We start from the raw sequence: 22,093 nt of genomic DNA, 5'->3' as shown, positions 1-22,093 counted from the left end.
GGTCACAGGGCCCCAACGGCAAGAGCAGGAGGGTACAGCCAGGAGTGGTGTTCTGTCTCCAGAGGGTGCCCAATGTCACCCGTCCAGAGGCCTCCCCACCTGCCTGGACATCCAGTCGCTACCACTCATCTATCCCCAGCCGAGGTCATCCTGGGCACACCCTGGTCTCCTTGTTTACTGGCTGCGTCCCCAATAGGAACAAGGGCAGGGCCCTCCCGTATTGGATTCACAGGGGAGGGGGCTGTGCTGTGGCACCCCCTGACATTTCCCCTAGCAGCCAGCCCTCACTGGGCACTCCAGGGGAAGGGGGTGCAGGCATGAAGGGCCCTGCTGAGGCTGCAGCTGCAGGAACAGGCCCCTCAGTGTCCTCCGAGGCTTTTACTCCAGGGTGGGGCCCTGCCTGGGGAAGGCTTCCAGGAGGCTCTCCTGACTCTGGGTGGGGACAGTTTTGTTTACTGGAAAAGTTCACCTATCATGGCATGAACATGTGAAAGTCCTCTGAGGTCATCTGCTTGAGATTCAGAGAAGAAATGGCTCAGGGTCACACCTGAGGTCTGGGCAGACCCAGAGCCGTTTAGATGTCCCGAGGCTCCAGGCAGGACTCACTCCATTCCTCGGCCCTGCCCACCCTTGTCCTCCAACTCTTAGCTGTGAAGTTGGAACACTCACAAAGCCCCAGCACTAGCAGTGGGTGGGGGGTGCTCGGGACAGGGCCCCCAGGTTCCTATATCCCTTACTCGGGCACAGGAGACTCACTGGCCAGAGGTGGGCCAGCCTGGGGCACTGGGACCTCTGCACAGATGGCACTTTGAGGGCCTGTCCCCTGGGGCAGATCTGCGGAGCCCTCACCCAGAGTCACAGAGCAGGGGTAGGGCTGATACCCCACACACCTGGGGAACTGGACTGATGATACCCTTAGGAGCCGTGTTAAGGGTCATGTTCCAAAAAGACCTGGAGCTTCCCCAGGCATGCAAAGGGGGAGTGGGCAGGGGGCTCTGCACCTGGCCGCATCCCCAGCTGATTCTGGGTAAAACTAGAGCAGTCAATCAAGACAGAGAGTTCTAATGATTTAAATTTTTGAAAAGTTGTAAACCACAGCTTTAAGGGGTTAACAGGGCACCAGGCTGATGTTCCTAGCTTGGTTGGTTCTAGATTCTCTGATGGTTCATTCTCCAAGCTCATAGGGGCCATGATGTCCGAGCATGGGGGTGGGGGCTGGAGGGGGCTTGTGGGGGAGGAGGGTAGGCCTGGCCCTGTATGTGGCAGTTCCCCAGTCACCAAGCTAGGACTGCTGAGTGGCAAGCCACCACCTTAATGTGAGAAGAGGGGAGATGAGGAAGATGATGATCCTCCTCACACACTTCAGATGACCTCTGCTAGAAAGCAAGGCCTCTAGAGAGGAATTCGCTTTTCAGGTCTCATCAGTCACTTACACCTGAGAGTGAATGAGTTTATCAGATCCTTCCTGAGAATAGGATTTTCAGAGAAAGGGGAGGTGGTTGCACACAAAAAGGCACTTAGCTCCTGGCCAGGGCAGCAGGCCAGGGAAGGGAAGGGAGAACCAAGCAGGGAGATGGGCCACGGGGAAGATGCATGGCAGCTCCTTCCCCATCTGGCCAGAGTGGGCCTCGGTGGCTGGGAGCAGGCCCCAGGGACAAAGATGGGTGGGTCCAGACCTCAGTGAAGGGGACATCACAGACACAGAGGCACTTGCTGGGAGCAGATGAGACAGGTGACTCTGGAGTTCTTGAGGGACGCCGTGCCCTGACCCTGGATGTCAGCAGGAAGGAGCAGGTCTCTGGGCAGGATGTAGGCCCCATAGTGCTGATGTGCATCTGTGCTGTGCCCTGGGCAGAGGCTGGGTCCCAGCATCTGTTGTGCCTGCCGTGGGGTGAGAAGGTCCCAGCCCCAAGAGGCTGGGCTGGGAAGGAACTGGCTGAGTCTTGCAAATATTCCTGACCCCAGGGCCCTGGCCAAACAGATCCAGAGGCAAAAAGGGAACAGAGGCAATGAGAGGAAGGGGTGCTGCTGTGAGAGGCAGGGGCCTGGCATGAGGGAGGCCCCTTGAGATGAAGACTTGCAGGTCTGTCTTGGCAGGGCTTGTCACACCTGTGGGGCAAAGAGCTGTTAGCACAAGGCAATGGGGTGCTCAGGGATGGAAGGGGAAGGGGGCCACTGGATAGGAAGGCATCTCTTTGCCCAAGCCCCACACCCACAATGAGTCAGAGCCCTGCAATCTGCCAGCTGAAGGGACAGAGGCTCTGAGAGCTGCAGGCAGCGAAACCAGCTGAGGGCTCAACCTTGTTCTCACGGTTGGCTCAGACCAATCTGCAAGAGCAGGGATGGGGGCGTTTTGGGTAGACTGTGTGATCGCAGGCCAATTAATGTGTGCACACGGGGGTGATGGGGTCTCCCACAGTGCACTGTGGCCCTCTGCTACAGGGTCAGGCCCCTCCCCACCATTCACCTCAGCATCCAACGAGGAGTCAGATTTCTGTCCCCACTGAGTCCTCTTGGTAGCAGATGACGCTTTCTGTGCCTCCTGATTGAGGGTATCAGGGTGGAGATCAGGGACTAAGACCAGGCTCCAAAGGGCTCAGGATCCCCCAGGCCCAGCTCCCAGCCCAGGATGTCCTTTCTCTTCCCATAAGAAAAAAGGAACCCAGACCCACCCCTTCACTCTGCCAGAGTCTGAGCCACATACCCATCCATCCCCCACTGTTTCTACTCCTGAAATGACTCCTCATCTCCCACTGTCCCTCCTCTGTCCCCAATCATCCCACCGCAATGGCCCCACAGTAAGAGACATCAGAAAGGGCCAGGGTACCTGGGGGTCCTGATCTCCAGACTCTTGGGTCCTGCTGATCCACAGGTTGAGTCTTGATGTCACAACCCCTGAGAGCCTCAAGTTCTCCTAAAAAGAGAACCTTCCATCTCAGGGTTTGGGGCCCTTGGCAGCAGCGAGGCATGTTCAGAGGCCCTGGAATGGGATAGGACTCTCCCTCACTCCCATATGCGTCCAGCATGTGCCACATATGCCTGGGACAGCCCCCTCCCCTTCTCCCGGGGAGCTGTGTGCCCAGCTAAGGAGACGGGCTCAGGAACGTGAATGGGAACTCAAGTGAAGGTTCTGCCAACATTAATTGACACATGAAAACACAGTTTTCCAGCACTGCCACAGCCAAGATTTAGGTTTTGGAGATGTCAGGGCTAATCACCCTAAGGACCCTGGTGGGGCCTGAGCCCCTCACCTTCCGGCTGGAGGCTGGTTCTGCTCGGCTCTGGCCCACCAGTTCCTTCTCAAAGAGGTGACGCTTGCTGGCTACACCCACAGGAGCCACGAATAACTCAGTGCGAGGGGAACCCGGAGACTTGACAGATTCTGATCTCTGGGAACCAAGAACACCAACAGCTGACCCACGCCGAGGAGGGGCAAAGGCGATGCCCACCACTCATCCTGCCCTCCACCCCTCGGGAGAAGCCCCCACCCACCCGTATGGCTGTGTGGTATCTCTCCAGCTTCTCTCCCAACTTCACTGTGTTGGCTGGGAGCTTCATACTGGCACTGCAGGATGGAAGATGGAACAGGCGAGCCAAGTGAGACACCCAGGCAGACCAGGCCTGCCCCCACGGCCTGAGAAGCAGCCCCATCACACTTTCTCTTTGTGGCCAAGAGAAACGTGGCCCTCCATCACACAGCAGGCTGTGCTGACTCAGCCACGGTGAGGAACTTACAGACTCCAGGGATTTCCCTCCACTCCCAAGAAACGTCCCATACAACAGGACATCCCCAAGATGTCCCTCCTTCCCTTCTCCTCCATACCTTGTCATTTCCACTGCAAAACACCTCCCGAAGCAGGCCCTTCCTTTCCATCTTCCCCATCACAGCAATCGCCACCTACCTGCTCTTCCAGCCTGCCATCATGAGCTCTCCACATGGCTGCTCCTACCTCAAATCTAATCCTGTCCTTCCAGCTCGGACCTCGCAGGCCTTGGCACAGCACACAAGGCTCTAGTGATCTGGGCCCTCCCCTTCCCTCCCCAAGAGTATGCCTGTGTGCTGGCCAGCTGGACACCATGCTCTTCACTCTGCCTTTTCACATGCTGTTCCCTCTATTTAAACACTATTCCTCCAGTTTTACACGTGCAAATTTCCTACTAGTTCATGGAAAATCGATTGCTCCAACCTTCCCCAGCTCTCACAGGTTGAGCAGGTGCAGCTACTCCTGAGCTCCTAGCCCTGGGTTCATATTCCTGTGTCCCCGTCCCTCCTTGGTTGGCCAGTATGTAATGGTATCATGTTTGAGAGAACTGCTATAGGTTCACTGGGTGGGTATGAGTTGCTTGAGGACAGCAGCTGTGTCATTTGTCTTTGCATTCCTCCTCCTCCACCCCAAGCCTAGCCTAGTGTAGTAGGCTCCAGTAAATGTTCATAGGGCAGATGAATACAGCATGAGCGGATGACATTCCTAACACACAAGCACATCTGCTTCTCAGATCCTATTTCAGTTTTGCTTTTTTATTTCAAAGCATTGCCCTCAGGCTACTTGCATCAACACCACTGAGCCCAGGAATCCTTGTTAAACCTGCAGATCCACAGCCCCCCAACCAGGCCTGCTGGAGCAGGGGCTTCCCCTCCCTTACACTGTCCATGGTCTCCCTCCCAGAAAGCCCCCTTTCCCTCTCCTAACCTCAAGGCTAAACCCTTAATCCCCTTTTGGGGCCCCACCCAAGCCCTGCCTCCTCCAAGCAGCTCTCCGTGATCCCTCCCCGTCCTTGTTCCATCTCATCCTGACTGAGTCCATCCTGTTAATCCCATCCCCCTGCCAGATCTGGAGCCCTGGGCAAGGACTGCACCTTCCTCTCATGTACCCTACCACACAGCCTGGCACAAGGAGGGCAGGTGCAGGTACTCAGAAAATAGCCTGAATATGGCCAAATAGGAAAGAAGCAGAGCCTCCAGGCCGCCCACCTGCGAGTTAGGGTTGTTTCTGAGTTGTCTTTCTTGGGGTTCATCTGAAATGAGAAGGAAAGGCATTGGTGTATGGGAGTCCCTGGGAAATTGGTGGCCCCCTCGAGTGAGGACAGACACGTCCTCCTCCTCTTCAGACCTCTCACCCCTTCTACCAGGGGTCAACCCCCACCAAAGAAGTATGTGGACAAGCCTTCGTTAAAGATCATTGTTTGTATCTGGAAGACACAGGTTCCCACCCACTAATATGGGTCAGAAGTCTTTCTTCAGGCTTCCTTCTCAGGGCACCTGTAACCACCTATTTCCTATCTGCCTCCCACTGCCCATGAGCTCTGTGGGGGCACCAGTCACTATCGGGCCACCTCTCCAGGGCCTGGCACACATTAGAGGCGTGATACAAAATGACTGAGTGAATGACCCAGTGAACAGAAGAACTAAGAATAAACACCAGGGCAAAGCAAGATGAGATTTCCCCAATCCACATAGTTTGTTCTATTGGGGCACTGGCAGAGCAGGGAGCACTAGAAGACCCTTGCTGCTCTCTGTTCCTCTCCTCCCCTCCTAGACAAGTCTCCTAGGTGAGGCCAGGAACTGATGAAGGCAGGTGTGGACCTCCCTGCAGCCCAGAACCTGCCCTGCCTGTCCGGTCTTCATGCAGCCCTGGCCTTGCCCACTAGGTGGGGCTACTCATGCTTATTGGCAGCTACCTCCCAGGTCACTAACCTGCTCTTCTCTGCTGAATACAGCCTTGTCTGTTCAGGGCCACCCTTGGGAATCCAAAGCCCCTCTCTATCCAGAGAACCTTCCTACCTAACCTATGGCTCCTATGTTGTAATGGATGCGGGCTTCCTCCACTTGCCCTCCACAGGCTCGCAGACCAAGGTGCCCAGCATTCTCACCCGAAAGGAGATGGTCCTGGGGCTGGAGCGTTTGAGGGAGCTGCTGTAGGTTCGCTGTGTGGGTGAGGACATATCTGCCTCTTCCTCCTTGCTGGGGATTTTCACCTGGATAGAGCAGGGGGAGTGCCACACAAGAGTTCTAGGGCCCACTAGGCCAGGGCAGCCATAGACCCCATGGCTCACCCCAGGAGCTACAGGAAGAGGGGAGAGCGGGACAGCCCTGTAACTTCTCTCCTGCCTCCTTCATCTGCTGTGGGAGTAGCTCATGGACAAAGTCCCTTGGGGCTAGGGCACCAAGCAGAGCTTTCTAAGGGAGCTTCTAGAAGGATCTGAGGCTTCCCATTAGTCTGCCAGGGTCCTGGAGCCCAGGCCCTGGATGAGGATATGGTGGAGGGCACCAGGTGCTCCCTGCCCCACAGCTGGTGCCCCTTTAAGCTCCAGCAGCCTGCTCCATCTCAGCCTCCCTGCTCTGACCGTGGTTAGAAACAGGCAGGGAGAGAAGAGACTTCCAAGGCCAGCCTGCAGGTGGGAGGATGGAGGGAGCCAGAGAACCAGGGACTACCTGGGTGGGACTGGCCAGCAGGGCCGGCCGGGTGGCAGAGTAGAAGGGTGGGAGGGGCGGGACACTGCCAACCTGGAGTGTGACGGGTGGAAGGCGGGAGGCCACCGTCGGAGGGTCTGAAGCCCCCTGCTCTGTCAAGGAGGGCAGGTTCTTCCCAGGGAGGGCCCTTCCTCTTTGCTCCTTGGTGGTGGCTGGGCTTCCTCCAGAGGCTGGCAGCTCCTGTGCCAGGGGCTGCTCTGAGGCTGTGGCCCTCTTTGGGGCCGGCTTGGCATCTGCAGTTGGGCTCTTCTCTGAGGCCAGTGCCTTCTCGAAGATGGATGCTTTTTCAGACACCAGCCTCCTTCCTGAGCCCAGTGCCATCCCTGGGGCTGGCGACTTCTCAGAGACACTGGCTTTTTCTAGAACAGACTTCTCTGAGCTGTTTCTTTTCTCTGACACTGTCTTCTCCGATAGGGATGTCTTCTCTGAGGTCAGCACCTTCTCAGAGATGGAAGTTTTCTCGGAGACCAGACTCTTTTCAGGTGCCGTCTTCCCTGGCATGGATGATTTCTCCAAGACTGGGGACTTCTCTGGAACCCCTTTCTTCCTCCCTCCTGGCTCCCTGCCCATCAAGCTCTCCTCCTCCAGGGCCCAGGGGCCCCGCTGTTCCCGACTCAGTCTCCGGCGAGGTGGGATTTCCAGTTCCTTCTTGGGGACTAGGGGTTGCTGTGTGGCCTGCCCAGGGCTCAAGCTGTCCCTCCCCTCCTCTGCCTCCAGCCTCTCCCGGATGGGGGCCTGTGCAGCCTCCACCACCTGCCGCCTCTGCCTCCGCTCCTGCCGTGTTCTGAGGATGCTCTGGATGTCCTCACCCTCATCTTTGGAGGCTGGGGGCAGTGGCTTGGGCACCTCTGCTTCTTCCACGCTCGGTAGTCTGAGTCAGAATATGGGAGACAGAATCAGAGGATAGAGGTGGAAGAGACCCTAAGTATATCTAACCCAATGGAGATGCTGCCAGAGCCACCAAGGAGGAGGTGAGGAAGTCAGGCCCTGGCCTCCCTGGCTCACCACCACCTTTATCCACTCGATATATTGCACTTCCAAGGTATCATCTGAACAAAGCACTCTATGCTTTTTAAAAAGTTTATAAATTCCTATGAAGTCCAACGACTCCATGTTCAGACGCAGTCAACAGACCCTGAATAACTACTTTAATATGGGCCAGAGCCTGTGCGAGGCATTGGGGATCAAAAGGAATAAGCACAGTCGCTGCCCCTTAGATCTTAGATCAAGACTAAAGATGTCCAGGGATTTGTTCAAGGTCACACAGCTAATTGGTGGGGGAGCTGGGAGCAGAACCTAAGGCTTCTTTCTGATGCACCATTCCACACTCCTGTCAGTCTTGTGGGTGCAGCCGAGACTAGGTGACAGCCACAGGTACTTGTGCAGCCCAGCTCTGGACATCCTCCAGAGTCTGGGGCCAGGCAAGGCTAGGGGAGTGGGGAGGGGAGGAGAGAGGGAAAGGGGGAGGGGGGAGGGGAGGGGAGGGGAGGGGAGGGGAGATCAACACAGCCCTGTTCTCCCTTCTTGGGGACCCGAAGAAACAAAAGCAATATGAGAGGATTGTCCAAAACTCTTAGCACCCGGCCTCCAGCAAAAGGAGATTCTTTTCCTTCCTCACCACCCTGCTCTCCATATGCTTTCAGGCAAGTTAGCTTACTGTCTGGGCCTCAGTTTTCAAATCTGCAAATTGGGCTTGTTAGGAAGCAAAATGAGACTCATGAGGGTGCCCAGCACAGTCCTGGCATATAGGTGGCATTCAGTAAACCCCAGGCTTTTCCCCACCTCATAATCCCAAAATCTAGATGGCAAAACTAGCCCCAGGGTTCTTCTCCTCAGAAGTAAATTAAAGGCCAGGAGCAGTGGCTCACACCTGTAATCCCAGCACTTTGGGAGGCTGAGGCAGGTGGATCACCTGAGGTCAGGAGTTCCAGACCAGCCTGGTCAACATGGTGAAACCCCATCCCTACTAAAAATACAAAAATTAGCCAGGCGTGGTGGCAGGTGCCTTTAATCCCAGCTACTTGGGAGACTGAGGCAGGAGAATAGCTTGAACCTGGAAGGTGGAGGTTGCAGTGAGCCAAGATTGTGCCACTGCACTCCAGCCTGGGTGACAGAGCGAGACTCCATCTCAAGAAAAAAAAAAAAAAAAAAAGGCAGCCAGGTGTGGTGGCTCACGCCTGTAATCCCAGCACTTTGGGAGGCCAAGGCGGGCGGATCATGAGGTCAAGAGATCGAGACCATCCTGGCCAACATGGTGAAACCCCATGTCTACTAAAAAATACAAAAATTAGCTGGGTATGGTGGTGCACGCCTGTAGTCCCAGCTACTGGGGAGGCTGAGGCAGGATAATTGCTTGAACCAGGGAGGCGGAGGTTGCAGTGAGCCAAGATCGCGCCACTGGACTCCAGCCTAGCAACAGAGCAAGACTTACTCTCAAAAAAAAAAAAAAAAATTTAATTTAATTTTAAAAAAAGAATTAGTAAATTAAATTATAGAGGGTCAGGGTTAGAGGGAGGCAGCCTGGATAATGGAAGGAGGTGGGAGCTTGACAGATCTGGATGGACATTCTGGCCCTGCCACTCTTAAGGTACATGATCTCAGCAAGTCACCTAAGTACTCTTCAACCCTGTTTCTCCACCTGTAAAATGGGATAACAATACCTCTCTCCCAGAGATATTGTGAGAATTACGTAAGCTATGGCCATAAAATGTCCAGCACAGTGTTGGTTCATGGATGGTCAACAAAAAGTAGCAAGCATTGTTATGAAGAGGACAGAAGCTGGCAGGACTGAGCCTGGGGAAGGTGGGGAACTTGAAGTTCATCATCACACCTTTCAGCCTCATTTCCTGGACCCCAACTCCCTGAGCAGACTGAACATGCTGCACTTAGTCCAAGGCAGCCAGTCCATCCCCATCAATCAGGATAGAAACCTGAGCACCTACTTCTCAGAAGCAGAGGTCTGCCGGTCTCCATTCTGGCTGAGCCTGGGAGCCTCATCATCCGTCGTGGAGCTCAGGTTGCGGTGCCGCCGCCTGCGCTCGCGCTCCTGCTCCTCCTCATCCTCCAGAGTCCACTGCCGGGCAAGGCTGGGGGAGGAGAGGAGAGGGTCAGCACAGCTGGGGAAACCCAGGACCCTCCCGAGGCAGGCTCCTGTAGGGCTGGGAGAAGAGATCAAATGCCCTCTAGGCCTGCACTGGCTACAAGTGACTCAGAAGCGCTTGAAACGTGGCTGGTATGAACCGAGCCACGCTGTGTGAAATGCACGCTGGGTCTTGAAGACCAGAGAAAGGTCTCATTAAGAACTGTGTACGTTGGCCAGGCGCGGTGACTCATGCCTGTGATCCTAGCACTTTGGGAGGCTGAGACAGGCAGACTGCCTAAGCTCAGGAGTTCGAGACCAGCTTGGGCAACATGGCAAAAACCCATCTCTACTAAAAACATACACACACACAAAAAATAGCCAGGCATGGTGGCACACACCTGTAGTCCTAGCTACTGAGGAGGGTGAGGCATGAGAATCACTTGAACCCAGAAGGCAGTGGTTGCAGTGAGCTGAGATTGTGTCACTGCACTCCACCCTGGGTGACACAACAAGACTCTGTCTCAAAAAAGGGGGGGAAAAAAAGGAAGAAAAAATTGTGTATATTGATTGTGTGTTGAAATGGCAATATTGTGGATATATTGGGGTAAATGAGCTATAGTATTAAAATTAATTTTGTTTTTCCCTTTTTTTTTGAAACAGGGTCTCGCTCTGTTGCTCAGATTGGAGGGCAGCGGTGTGATCACAGCTCACTGGAGCCCCAACCTCCTGAGCTCAAGTGATCCTCCCACCTCAGCCTCCCAAGTAGCTGGGACTACAGGTGTGCATCACTACACCTGGTTAATTTTTAAATTGTTTATAGAAATGAGGTCTCACAATGTTGCTCAGGCTGGTCCTAGACTCCTGGGCTCAAGCAATCCTCCTACCTTGGCCTCCCAAAGTGCTGGGATTATAGGCGTGAGCCACTGCGCTGGGCTCCTTTTTACTTTTTTTTAACGTGACTACCCAAAAACTTAACATTTTAGGCCAGGCACAGTGGCTCACACCTGTAATCCCAGCACTTTGGGAGGCTGAGGAGGGTGGGACATCTGAGATCAAGACTTGGTGAAACCCTGTCTCTACTAAAAATGCAAAAAAAAAAAAAAAAAAAATTAGCTGGGCATGGTGGCACATGCCTGTAATCCCAGCTACTCAGGAGGCTAAGGCCAAAAAATCGCTTAAACCTGGGAGGTAGAGGTTACAGTGAGCCGAGATAGTGCCACTGCACTCCAGCCTGGGCAAGAGTGAAACTCCGTCTTAAAAAAAACTTAACATTTTAAATGTAGTTCAAATTATACATCTATTAAATTCCTACTAAAGCGGCAGGGCTTTGGATCAGACCGGGGTTTCTCCAGCTCAGCACTGTTGACACTTCGGCCAGACAATTCCATGTTGGGGACTATTCTGGATCACAGGATGTTTAGCAGCATCCCTAGCCTCTACCTGCTGGGTGCCAGTAGTACATTCCCCAGCTGGGACTACCAAAGTGTTTCCTGACATTGCCAAATGTCCCCTGGGGGACAAAGTCACCCCAGATAGGAACCACTGGGTTGAACTGTACTCTGGACCCAAGGATGGGAATGGGGCGCCTCTGTCCCTGGGGTTGACCAGGAACGTGGAAGGGCGGGCCTGGTCCTGCCTGAAGGAAACAGATGGACTTGCCAAGTGCCTTTCTCTTTTTGGTCCTGGGATTCTTAGGTTATACCCATCAGTGGACAGTCATGGAGGTATTTCCTCACTCACTCAGTTCCCCATGGAATTTCTTAGCGTTTGGGAAGGGAAGACTTACAAACAAAACCACTTACACCTGGAAAAAACTCCAATATCGCCTTCCCTTCACTTTCCCAGGGGCTCCTGGAGCCTCCCTCACCTATCAGATGGAAAGAGCTTCATGGAAAGAGTTGAGCCACGGAGCTCCACAGAGTTGGATGAAAATCCAGACAACTTTCACTTCTCTGGGGAGCAAGGGGACCCCACACCCTACTTTTGGTTCCTGCCCCAGTCATCCTTCATTCATGGGGCCAAGCAGGCATTCTACAGTCAGTCAGCCAACCCCACCAGTCTATCCATCTACTACTAGCCCACACACCCATGTACTCAGCCACCCACCTGTTTCCACCATCTTTATCCACCTGCCCTACCTACCACCTCCCACCAGCCCATCTTCCATCCAACCCACCCCTTCCAATCTAACCAAAGAGCAAATGAAAACTGAGTGACTGTGACAGGCCAGCACCATGTCAGGAACTGTGTGGGGGTCACAGAACATGGCAGGGTCTCTGCCCTGGAGATATTGACAATCCAGTGAAAAAGAGAAGTGTGTCCACCAATAACTCCCCCAACCAAAGTGCAGAAGTTGTTCTGCACAGTGAGAGAACAAATGCTATAGGCCAAGGTTATCAGAAAAGGCTCATGGAAGAGATGAACCTGGGCTGCATCTCAGTGAACAAACAGGCTTTCGATGGGGTGGGGCTGGCAGTCCAGGCAGAGGGAAGGTACCAGGATTCAGGGTTTGCTGGGGGCGGGAAGCTGAGTTTCACTCTGGGAGACAGGAGGGGGTGTGAGCAGGGAAGTACCAGGCTGTGAAAGTCAGATGGAGGAGCCCTTCCCGGCACCTCCCTGTGGCTCCCCCTGCATTGCCTGCAAATCAGGTTAAAAGGTTCCAGAAAAGGCCTCTGTCTTGCCTCCCAGAGTTATAGCAACGACTGCAAGGCCTCCCCTTGCCACTGCCAGATGCCAAACTCTCTACCTTTTGCTGTCCCAGCCTCTCCTGCTGCCCAGCCCTAGTTCCCACTGAGCCTCTCTCCTCTGAAGGCAGACTTTGGGAAGGCAAGGTCAGGTGATCTGGTTTCTAGTCCTCCTGCCCTTGGGCAAGTCACTTCCTTTTCTCTTCCTCTGTTTTCCCTCCTAAAATGAGAAAATGAACCACATGACTGCTCCGAATTTTTTCTAGGTCCAACATCCCCTGGATTGAGCCAATATTCATGAAAAAATTACTTTTGAGGACCTACTATGTGTGAGGCATGATTCCAGGGGCTGGGAACAGCCGGGAATGAGACCAACAGGGTCTTCTCCTTAACGGAGCACATTTCCAGCACGGGGGAGTCAGACCATGAACAAGGAAATGAGCCCATGAACAAAATGACACCAGCTAAGTGTCACTAGGACAAGGGAACAAAGTAAGTGACATGAGAGAAGGTGGCTGGGTGGAGAAGCCCCCTCGGAGAGACCTGGTTCATGAGAAGTAGGCAGCAGAGCTGGATCTGGCAGCCAGTGCAGAGCCCGAATGTGAGGAGCTGGGTATTCAGGGGAAGATGGGAAGCCAGGGCCAGAGTGGCCCTCAGGGAAGTTGGAGAGGGAGGCAAGGCCAAAGCAGAGGGCCTTGAAGACCAGGGAAAGACTTGGGTTTTATTCCAGGTGTGCTGGAGAGCCCTGGAGAGTGGTACACAAAGAAACAACATGATGGGATTGCTGTATTTTTAATCTCTCTGGCTGCTGTATGAAAAAAAAAAAAAATTGAAAAGGCTAGGCGAGAGGGGAAACAGGGGTCAGAAGGCACCTGCAATCCCATAGGCAAGAACTAGAACTATGGTGGCTTGAATTTGGGTGATGACAGAAAACACGGGGCAAAAGTGACAGATTTGGGACATGTTCTGGAGATACAGCCACCAGGGTTGGCTGTTGGATTGGATCTTGGGTGGGAGGAGGGGGAGGAAAAGAGAAAAATCAAGAACTGCTAGATTTTGGGCCTGAGTTATTTCTGGAACTGCCATTAATAACATAAGAAAGACTAGGGGAAGGAGAGTGTGGTGGGCTGTTGGGTGGTAGTGGGGAGGGACAAGGAGGAGATGAAGAGCTGTGCTTCTGGTTTGTTCCAAGGGAGAAGACACCAGTGAAAAGCAAAGATCAAGACGCTGCAGCCAGGGAGCTCAAAGGAAACCAGAGGAGGGAGTTGGCATGAACAGGGGAGTGAAGGCCTCAGTCAGATGCTACTGCGAGGGGAACGAGACCAGGACGGAATTGTGAGCACAGAGGCACCAGGTACCACAGGAAAAGCAGATCCCAGGACTGTGCCAGAGTCTGAGCAGGCTGGCGGGGGTAAATGGAAACCAAAAAAGGAATTAGTGAGTAGCAACAACTCTTTTGAGAAGCAAATAGCATGGGACAGTAGTGGCCGGGCACAGTGGCTCACGCCTGTAATCCTAGCACTTTGAGAGGCTTAGGCAGGTGGATCACCTGAGGTCAGGAGTTCGAGACCTGCCTGGCCAATATGGCGAAACCCTGTCTCTACCGAAAATACAAAAATTAGCCGGGCATGGTGGCAGGCACCTGTAATCCCAGCTTCTCAGAAGGCTGAGGCAGGAAAATGGCTAGAACCCAGGAGATAGAGGTTGCAGTGAGCTAAGATCATGCTGCTGCACTCCAGCCTGGACAACAGAGCAAGATTCCATCTAAAAAAAAAAAGGGGGGGGGTGTGGACAGTAGCTAGAGGAGGATGTGGGCTCAAAGAATGCTTTAAGGTATAATTTACATAAATGTACAGATCTTAAGTTTTTCTTTTTTCTTTTTTCTTTTTTTTGATGAGCAAACAAAAGAGGGAGTGGAGAAGGTCTGAGAGGGTTGAAAAGAGTGTGACTGGCTGGGCATGGTGGCTCATGCCTGTAATCCCAGCATTTCAGGAGGCCAAGGTGGGAGGATTATTTGAACCCAGGAGTTTGAGACCAGCTTGGGCAATGAAGCGAGACCCACGTCTCTATATAAGAAAAGAGTAACTGAGTTGTCCTGCAGTGAGAGAAACAACCGCAGGATAGGGTGTCTTTCATGTCTAGTGCCCAGCACGGCACCTGGCACCCAGCAGGTGCTGACAAATGTGGAAGAACAAGTAAGTGTCAATTTCAGGAGTGCTGGGCTCTCCTCCTCCCTAGAAATTACAAAACCTCTTCCTGGATGCCAAGGCACACAAAGGGGAAACAAAGCCCACTCCTCCCCCAAAGGCAATCTGCCCGGCTGTCTGCCCAGGGAAGGTGAGTGCCTGCCCGTCACCCCCAAGGGGAAAGGAGGTGCCTTTGGAGGAGAACCTTCCAGACCCTCCCAATTCTGCCAGCAGGGCAGTTCTTCCTGGTGAGAACCTCAATCCCTCCTCCATCAGTCACACCTCTACTTCCTCAGGGGAGATGGAGAGAGCCCACATCAAACCTTCCCCCTACGACCTTGGCCACGGAACTTAAACAAGATTCCCCTGGGCCTCTGCATAACTCCCGTGAGCTCTGGGTATTTGTAGATTGAACATTCATCATTCATTCATCCTTCATTCACTACACACAAACAGATGCTCTCTTATGAGGCAGGTTCCAAAGTCCCACCTCTCCTCGGTTTTCTTATTCAGACTTAGAAACGCCAACTTCGGCTGGCTTACATATGAGGCCACATCTCCAGCTCCCTCCCCTGGATGCACCTTGTCCACAGCCTGGAAACAGCTCTTGCCCTGCAAAGCTGAGGGATCCAAACACTGGGGAAAGTGACCCACAAAGCCCAGAACGCCTCTCCCCTGACCACACCCACAGCTGGCTGAGCTGGAGCCTCCAGGATTCCTAGGTCTTGAGCCACCCAGCTCCCACATGCCACCCTCAGCCCTTGGGGAAGTGGCCAATTTGTTTATCCTCCTGTGGGGCCCTGGATGGTGCATGAGCACTCAGGGCCTGGTCTCCTGGGGTGTCTCCAGGGCTGAGCTGCAGGACTCAGAACCCAGGGATCCTTGAGTGTCCCCAAGCTTTACACTAAGACCCCACAGCTCACCCAAGGTGACATGGCCACCATCCCTGCTGCTTGGCAGTCATGGGGCTGCCTTCAACCCTGACATCTGGCAAAACAGGAGTCCCTACAGCAGCACCACCCCACCCTGGGGAGAAATGTTATCTCGGATAAGCACAAATTATGAGGAGGGAGGGAAGGGCAAAGGCCAGTCCCCAGGAGGGGACTCAGTGGGTACAGTTGTTGAAACCCCAGTAATAAATAAAAAATTGAGGGCTCAAAACAGTGTTGGGCACTTGTTGAACATGGTGAATACGAATAAATCCATAACTAAAGGAATAAGGGGAGAAGTGAGCACACTCGTGGAAGTGCTTACTCTAACACCAGTCACTGTTCTAATACCCCTGGCATTCATCTTTACAACAGCCACTGGGTGTGGTGGCTCACGCCTGTAATCCCAGCACTTCAGGAGGCCAAGGCGGGCAGATCACTTGAGGCCAGGAGTTCAAGACCAGCCTGGCCAACATGATGAAACCCCATCTCTACTAAAAATAGAAAAAAAAAACAGCTGGGTATGGTGGTGCACGCCTGTAATCCCAGCCATTCAGAAGACTGAGGCATGAGAATCACTTAGAACCCAGGAGGCAGAGGTTGTAGTGAGCCGAGATCGTGCCACTGCACCCCAGCCTGGGTGACAGAACGAGACTCTGTCCATCTCCTATATAAAGAAACTGAGGCTCAAAAGAGTCAACAACTGTCCCAGGATTGCACAGCTAATAAAAACAAGAAACCAAGATTTAAACATAGGTCAGCCTCTCAAAAGCACCTATCCTTAACCACCATACCAAGTGCCAGAAAAGGATGTCCCAGGGAGGGCCAGCCCTAACCCAGAGTGAGCTTAACAGCTGAATCCTCAGGGAAGGGAACAGAGGCCCAAGAGGGCATCTAAAGGTGTGGTATTCCCCACCCCAGGACAGGTTGGGGCCCAGGGCAAAGCCTGGGAGGGCAGAGGTTTGGGGAAACCCCATGGCCCATGCAACATTGACCTTCAAACCCCAGAGCAAGGCCCAGGGTGAAACCTGCAGGCCCCAATAGCTGGGGAGGCTCCGCTGCTCCTACTAGCTGAGGCCACAGCACCAGCCAGCTGCCTACCACTCCTTCCCTCTCGACAACCCTTTCCCCAGCCTCCTGGCCTTCATTTGGGGACACACATCCATCTCGGTGTTTCCACGTAATGCTGCTATCCTTCTCCCCACTCCAGACTTCAACTCCATCCTTTGGAGATGGGGGTCCTCTTTTTCTCTTAAACAATTGTAAAGGACATTCTGCCCTGTTACTCACTAGGGAGCTTGTTTTGACCTCTCACCTGGGAATTTTCTTCCTGAAGTCTAACTTCCATCTATTCTGCAGCAACTGATGGCAGGGATTTAAGTGAAGTGGTTAAAAGTCATGTTTAGCAGTAGAACCCATTTTCCCAAATTGAATCAGACAGAAGCCCATTATACAATAGATTAAGGCTCAGCTGCTCTGCTTAAAGCTGGGAGAGGGTGAGAAGGCTGCCCCAGATGCATTTTGTGGAATACTGGGGCTCAGAAGCATAATTTGCAAATCTTGGGGGCTGGGGATAGGGAAGGAAGGACAGAGGAGGGATGGGAGGGCATGCCCATGACCTTGGCCAGTCTCCTGAACCTGAGCAGGGCAGGCCTTAAGCTCCCCTTCTGCATGGTCACTGTGGGGGGTAACTCAGGTCTCTTCCAGCCCCAAAGGTCTAGAGAGAGGTGTCGGGAGAACCCAGGGCAGCAATTGGAAGTAGGAGGGCGGCTCAAGGCCCAGGCAGGGAAATGATTAACCACTGGCTGTTCAGTCCCAGGCACTCTTAGATCAACCCCTCACCCCCTGCAGACAGGCCTGGCCCAGCCTCACTGGTCACCAGGCCAGTCCAGGGAGAAAAGGACAAGGCCTCTGACCAGGGCACCCAGCCAGCCAGCTCACCACTGCCCCCCATCCCATCCCAGGGCTGGAGGACTTGAATTTCTGCTCTATGCCAAGGATGGGCTGCAGGCTGGCCCCCAGCTACCCACCCACCTCTCCATCCACCTCCCCACCTGGGACCATGCTGTCACACCCTAGCACAGTCCTCCCCAGCCCAGGAGGCTCCGTTGACAGTGACTCACAGCCCTTTCCTGCCTGCCCGCTGAGGCTTGTTCACCCAGGGAGCGGAGCGGGAGCGGTCCTCTGTTCCAGGTGCTTCATCAGGGTGACTATTGGCAGCAGCTGCATCTGCCCACGGGGCTCTATGAGGGCTGGGACCAGGCAGGGAGGGCAGGCCAGGGGCCCCTGTGGCAGGACTGGTTTCCCAGAGCTTCCCTGGCACTTACCCTGGACATCTTGTGGGAACTTGGCTGTAGCCACATGAGTCCATGTCCATCTGAGCAGTGGACAAGCTTAGGCCAGACCTTGCTCCTATTTTCAAAGTTCCGGTGCCCCAGCTGCCTCCCCCACACACACCCCCATGCATATCCAGGCATGCTTTCAGACACAAAATCACATATATCCCACCAGACTATGAACTTCTGAAGGAGGAGTGTCTGGTTTGTATTTTTAACCCAATGCACAGTACTGAGGTCTTCAATAAACAGTTCAACTGAACATATGCAGACTGACAAGCTCAAGACTCAGCAACATTAAGAACCAACTCCACACAGAGGTCTCATCTCTTCATAGGCCATAAACACACTTGTCCACAAGTACACCACACACACACACACAAGCATACATTCATAGGCACAGGTAGGCCCACATCTAGAAGCAAAGACACTCCCACATCAACCCCCAGGCACACTGACCCACATGCAAAGTCCAAGACCTTGACTCCTCAGCCGCACCCTCAGCACAGACCTTCCTCTGTAGCAGCCTGGGTTTCTTTTCCAGAGCACTGAGTTCCCTCCATTCGTGGGGCTTACCTTTTCCCCTCTCTAGAGCCCATGGGCTGCCCACAGTGCTTCAGAGTACTGTGAGGTCTTGAGGGTCTGGGGAGGTGGCCCCCCACCCCCAGTCCCAGGCGATGAGCTGCTATGGAGAGGCTAAGCCTGAGACAATGAGGTAGTTCTGGAGCGCTTAAGGGAGGGCAGGAGCGGGATAGAGGACATACTAGAGCACTGGAAAAACCTGTGAAAGATGCCTTGATGGGGAAAGCCTGCAGGACCCAAACGGCTGGAGGGTGCTGGTCTGCACCTGGCAGAAATAGCCCTGGCTCAGGAAAGGCCAAGACCCAAATGCCCACCTGGGAGGAGCCAAGACGCTAATGTCTACCTGGCTAGAAAGGGATCAAAAGAGCAGGCTCCGGCTCTGGGCTATTGCAGGAGCCTCAGTTTCCTTAGGGACAAGATGGGGGAGGGAGGCGCCCAGTGGAGGAATGAGGTGAAAATGCTCACAGGGGGCCTTCTTGGCAGAGGTTCAGGGTCGCTCCAAGAGAAGTCAGTAGAGGTCACCAATCTCTATGAGGGGTGCCGCCTTCTGAACACCCACCTTCCCCAGGCCTCTGACACCCTGATAGGATGTCCAGTAGGCAGGGAAAGGATGCCTCATCCCCTGACCCTTTAGGAGACCAGTGTACAAATATTGTAGCAGCACAGATGAGGATGGACACTATCTTAAGGTTCTCAGCCCAGATGCCACCCCGAAATGCCATGCTGAGATTTTGAGCCTCCTTAGTGGGAGATGGGTCTGCTTCCCTCCAGTCCTCTTCACTGACCCCTCCAAGACGGCTCTCCCTGCTCCTCCGCCTCCCAAGAGGGGCTGTGGGACACCTCCCAGGGGTCCTCTCCGCTGGAGACACACTCAGGAATGAGGCTTGGAGGTTACTCTGAACACCTCCACAATCCCCCAAAACGTTCCTTCCCGCTTCCACCTTCCACAGGGAGCCCATACCCCAGGGGGCGTCCAGACTGGGGACCAGCCTTCCCCCAAGCACCCTGTGTGGGACCTCAGGCCCCGATGGGAGAAGACCTACCCTGTAACCTCAGGGTCCCCGAGTTTGGCCCCAGTCCTGTCTCCCGCGAGTCGCAGCAAGACCAGGGTCCAGCCTTGGTGTCAGGGTCCCAGGCGGGGAGGAGGCCGGTTCCCGGGGAGAGGAGACCCAAAAGCTCCCCGCCGACCCCGCGCCCCTCCCGGCTCCCTCGGGCGCTCACCTGGACAGCGCGGACCAGTCCTTCCTGCTGACAGCCATGCTGCAGGAGCCCCGCGTGGCCGCCCGCGCCCCGCCGGCCGCCGCCTCACCTGGCGCCCCTCCCCCGCCCGCCCAGGTGGGGTCACATGGCCGCTTATCTCACCCCCGCGCGCCCCGGCCGCGCTCCGATTTGCCGACCCGGGAGCGGCCTCTGGGGTGTGGGCGTCCCAGACAAAGCCGCATTGATCGCAGCCCAGGCCGGCCGGGCCGCGAGGCCACAAGCGCTGGGTGGACCGTCGGACGGATCGTGGGACCGACCGACGGACGCCCGGGGCCGGCGTGGGGCTGGTCGGCTGCCCGGGGCAAGGGCGGGAGACTTCCTGCTCAGAACCAGTCCGACCAGCTTGGCGCTGGGCCGCCTCCCCGCGCTGTGTCGCGGCCCGGGTGCCGGGGAGCTGGGCTGGGGGCGGGGACCCCTGCCGGGAACCCGACTTAGCCCGGAGAAGCTCAAGAGCAAGAAGCCGAGCGGAAAAGTTAGCGCAGGTACTGTAATCTCGGAGCGCCCGCGCCTTCTGGGCCCCTTTCCAGAGAACGCCCTCCCCACTCCCAGGCTTCAGAACCCACCCGGGCCCACCGCCCCAGTAGGCCTGGCTGAGATGAATGGGGCTTTGCTTTCTGAGCTGCACATAAAACACGCCCCTGGTAGAGCCAGCCCCACCCAAAGGGAGAATCTTAGACTCAATTCAGCAAACATTTGTGTGCCCACAGCCTGAAAGCACAAATATGTCAAAGGCACTGTCCTTGCTCTCTGATACTGGACTTTGGCTGAAGTGGCAGGGTGTATAATAGGGGCAGAAGAAGCTCAGTTTTTCTTCTCCGAGGAAAGATTAAACACAGATATCTAGGACTCGAATTTTGGAGCACCGTGAGACAGCTCAGACACCCCGGTACCACCTGGCTCCCTTTATGTGCCCATCCGGGCTGGTGCGGGGCCAGGTGCTTTCTTTCCAGGAACCAGCGTCAGGTGGGCTAAGAGAAGGTCAGGTGCTGAGCATGGGGATTCTTATCTTCCCTGATGGATCTGAAACACAGGGTCAAGGCACAGCTGCAGTTCCTGCCCTGAGAGGAAGGAAGCACAGCCGCCAGCGCCAGGATGAGAAGATAGAAAAGCAGCCGGAGTAGGAACTGCCCTCATGCTCCTGGGCCTCACTGCCCAGCCTCAGCCTCTCTTTGGTGCTCATCTCAGGCCCTCCAGCCCTGAGATTCATGGTGAAGGGCAAGCAGGCTGCCGGGCAGAAGCCTGGAAACACACACACACAGCCAGCCTGTTGAGATTCCCCCTCCCAAAGTACCCCCTCCTCCAGGGAGCCTTCCTTCTTGGCATAGGAGGGGCAGGATGAGGTCCAGGACATGAGAACTGTACTGGTAACTTGCACACTTGAGGTCTGATTCTGACATTTGTGAACTATGTGACTTGGAACAAACTCCCTCAGTTTCCTCATCTGTGGAGTGGATGTTATGATACCTTGCTCTGCTTCCTTCCAGATTGTGGAAATCGCATGAGTTCCCTGCTAGTGACATTAGAGTGAGCAGATGAACGTCGACAAGGCCCCAGGGAGCTCTGAACAGAGGCTAAGGCAGGCCCTGGAGCTGTTTGCTGTTTACAGGAAAAGAGAAAGAGGGGACCCCAACAGTCTAGGTCCCTGCATCCTCTGACCTGGGGCCTGACACTGTCAGGGAAGCTGCTGTCTCCCTGGGGACCTACTGAATGTTCTTCCCATGGCTGGTCAGTGGTGACACCTCAACACAGGAAGAAAAATACTCCTATGAAGTCATCTGAAGCCTGGTCATGCCAGGGACACTTCATGAAGCCAGGAAACAGTGGGGTTTCTAAAAGCCCCAAATCGAATAGCCTCCCTACAAATATAAAAGCCCAGACATGGAAAGTTTGTATGCAGACAACCCTAGAAGTAAGGAAAAGTGAATGTCATATATGTTAGTGCCCAGAAAGTTCCTTGAGGGCAGACATTGTACATTTACGGGATACTTTCTAAGTGCCAGCTACTGCACTTGGTGCTGAATCAGTGCATTCATTTCCTGGGGCTCCTGTGATGAAGTGCCACAAACTGGGTGGCTTTAAACAACAGAAATTTACTCTCTCACAGCTCTGAAGGTTGGAAGTCTGCCATCAAGATGTGAGCAGAGGCCAGGCGCAGTGGCTCATGCCTATAATCCCAGCACTTTGGGAGGCCGAGGCAGGCGGATCACAAGGTCAGGAGATCAAGAACATCCTGGCTAACACGGTGAAACCTCGTCTCTATTAAAAATACAAAAAAAAAAATTAGCCGGGCGTGGTGGTGGACGCCTGTAGTTCCAGCTACTCAGGAGGCTGAGGCAGGAGAATGGCGTGAACCTGGGAGGCGGAGCTTGCAGTGAGCAGAGATCGCGCCACTGCACTCCAGTCTGGGTGACAAAGCGAGACTCTGTCTCAAAAAAAAAAAAAAAAAAAAAAAAAGAATGTGAGCAGAGCCAGGCTCTCTCCAAAGACTCTAGAGGAGAATCCTTCCTTGCTTCTTCCTAGAGCTCCTTGGCATACAACTGCATTACTCCAAGCTTTACCTCT

General features: G+C 54.4%; 1 protein-coding gene across 1 annotated transcript; it reads right to left on the bottom strand.

Moving 5' to 3' along the window:
* Positions 1 to 1,054: 1,054 nt before the first annotated feature.
* LAD1 (ladinin 1) lies at positions 1,055 to 19,591 on the bottom strand. The gene is made up of 10 exons (XM_007988986.3): positions 19,493 to 19,591; positions 9,415 to 9,558; positions 6,506 to 7,343; positions 5,872 to 5,976; positions 4,973 to 5,016; positions 3,493 to 3,565; positions 3,252 to 3,389; positions 2,828 to 2,914; positions 2,468 to 2,542; positions 1,055 to 2,109 (listed from the first exon to the last, which is right to left on the bottom strand). The coding sequence occupies exons 1-10, from the start codon at positions 19,528 to 19,530 to the stop codon at positions 2,104 to 2,106; spliced, it is 1,548 nt and encodes a 515-aa protein (XP_007987177.2). The 5' UTR covers positions 19,531 to 19,591; the 3' UTR covers positions 1,055 to 2,103.
* Positions 19,592 to 22,093: the final 2,502 nt, after the last annotated feature.

Source organism: Chlorocebus sabaeus, chromosome 25 (assembly GCF_047675955.1).
Source record: "Chlorocebus sabaeus isolate Y175 chromosome 25, mChlSab1.0.hap1, whole genome shotgun sequence".
Classification (NCBI taxonomy): domain Eukaryota; kingdom Metazoa; phylum Chordata; class Mammalia; order Primates; family Cercopithecidae; genus Chlorocebus; species Chlorocebus sabaeus.
Note: the sequence above shows the minus strand (reverse complement) of the source record. Positions and strands in the feature narration are given on the sequence as shown.

Coding starts and splice junctions, on each gene's coding strand:
- LAD1 (XM_007988986.3), bottom strand. CDS start 19,530: ATGGCTGTCAGCAGGAAGGACTGGTCCGCGCTGTCCAG. Junction 3,566..4,972: donor GAAACAACCCTAACTCGCAG/GTGGGCGGCCTG, acceptor TCCATCCTGCAG/TGCCAGTATGAAGCTCCCAG. Junction 3,390..3,492: donor GATACCACACAGCCATACGG/GTGGGTGGGGGC, acceptor CTTGGTTCCCAG/AGATCAGAATCTGTCAAGTC.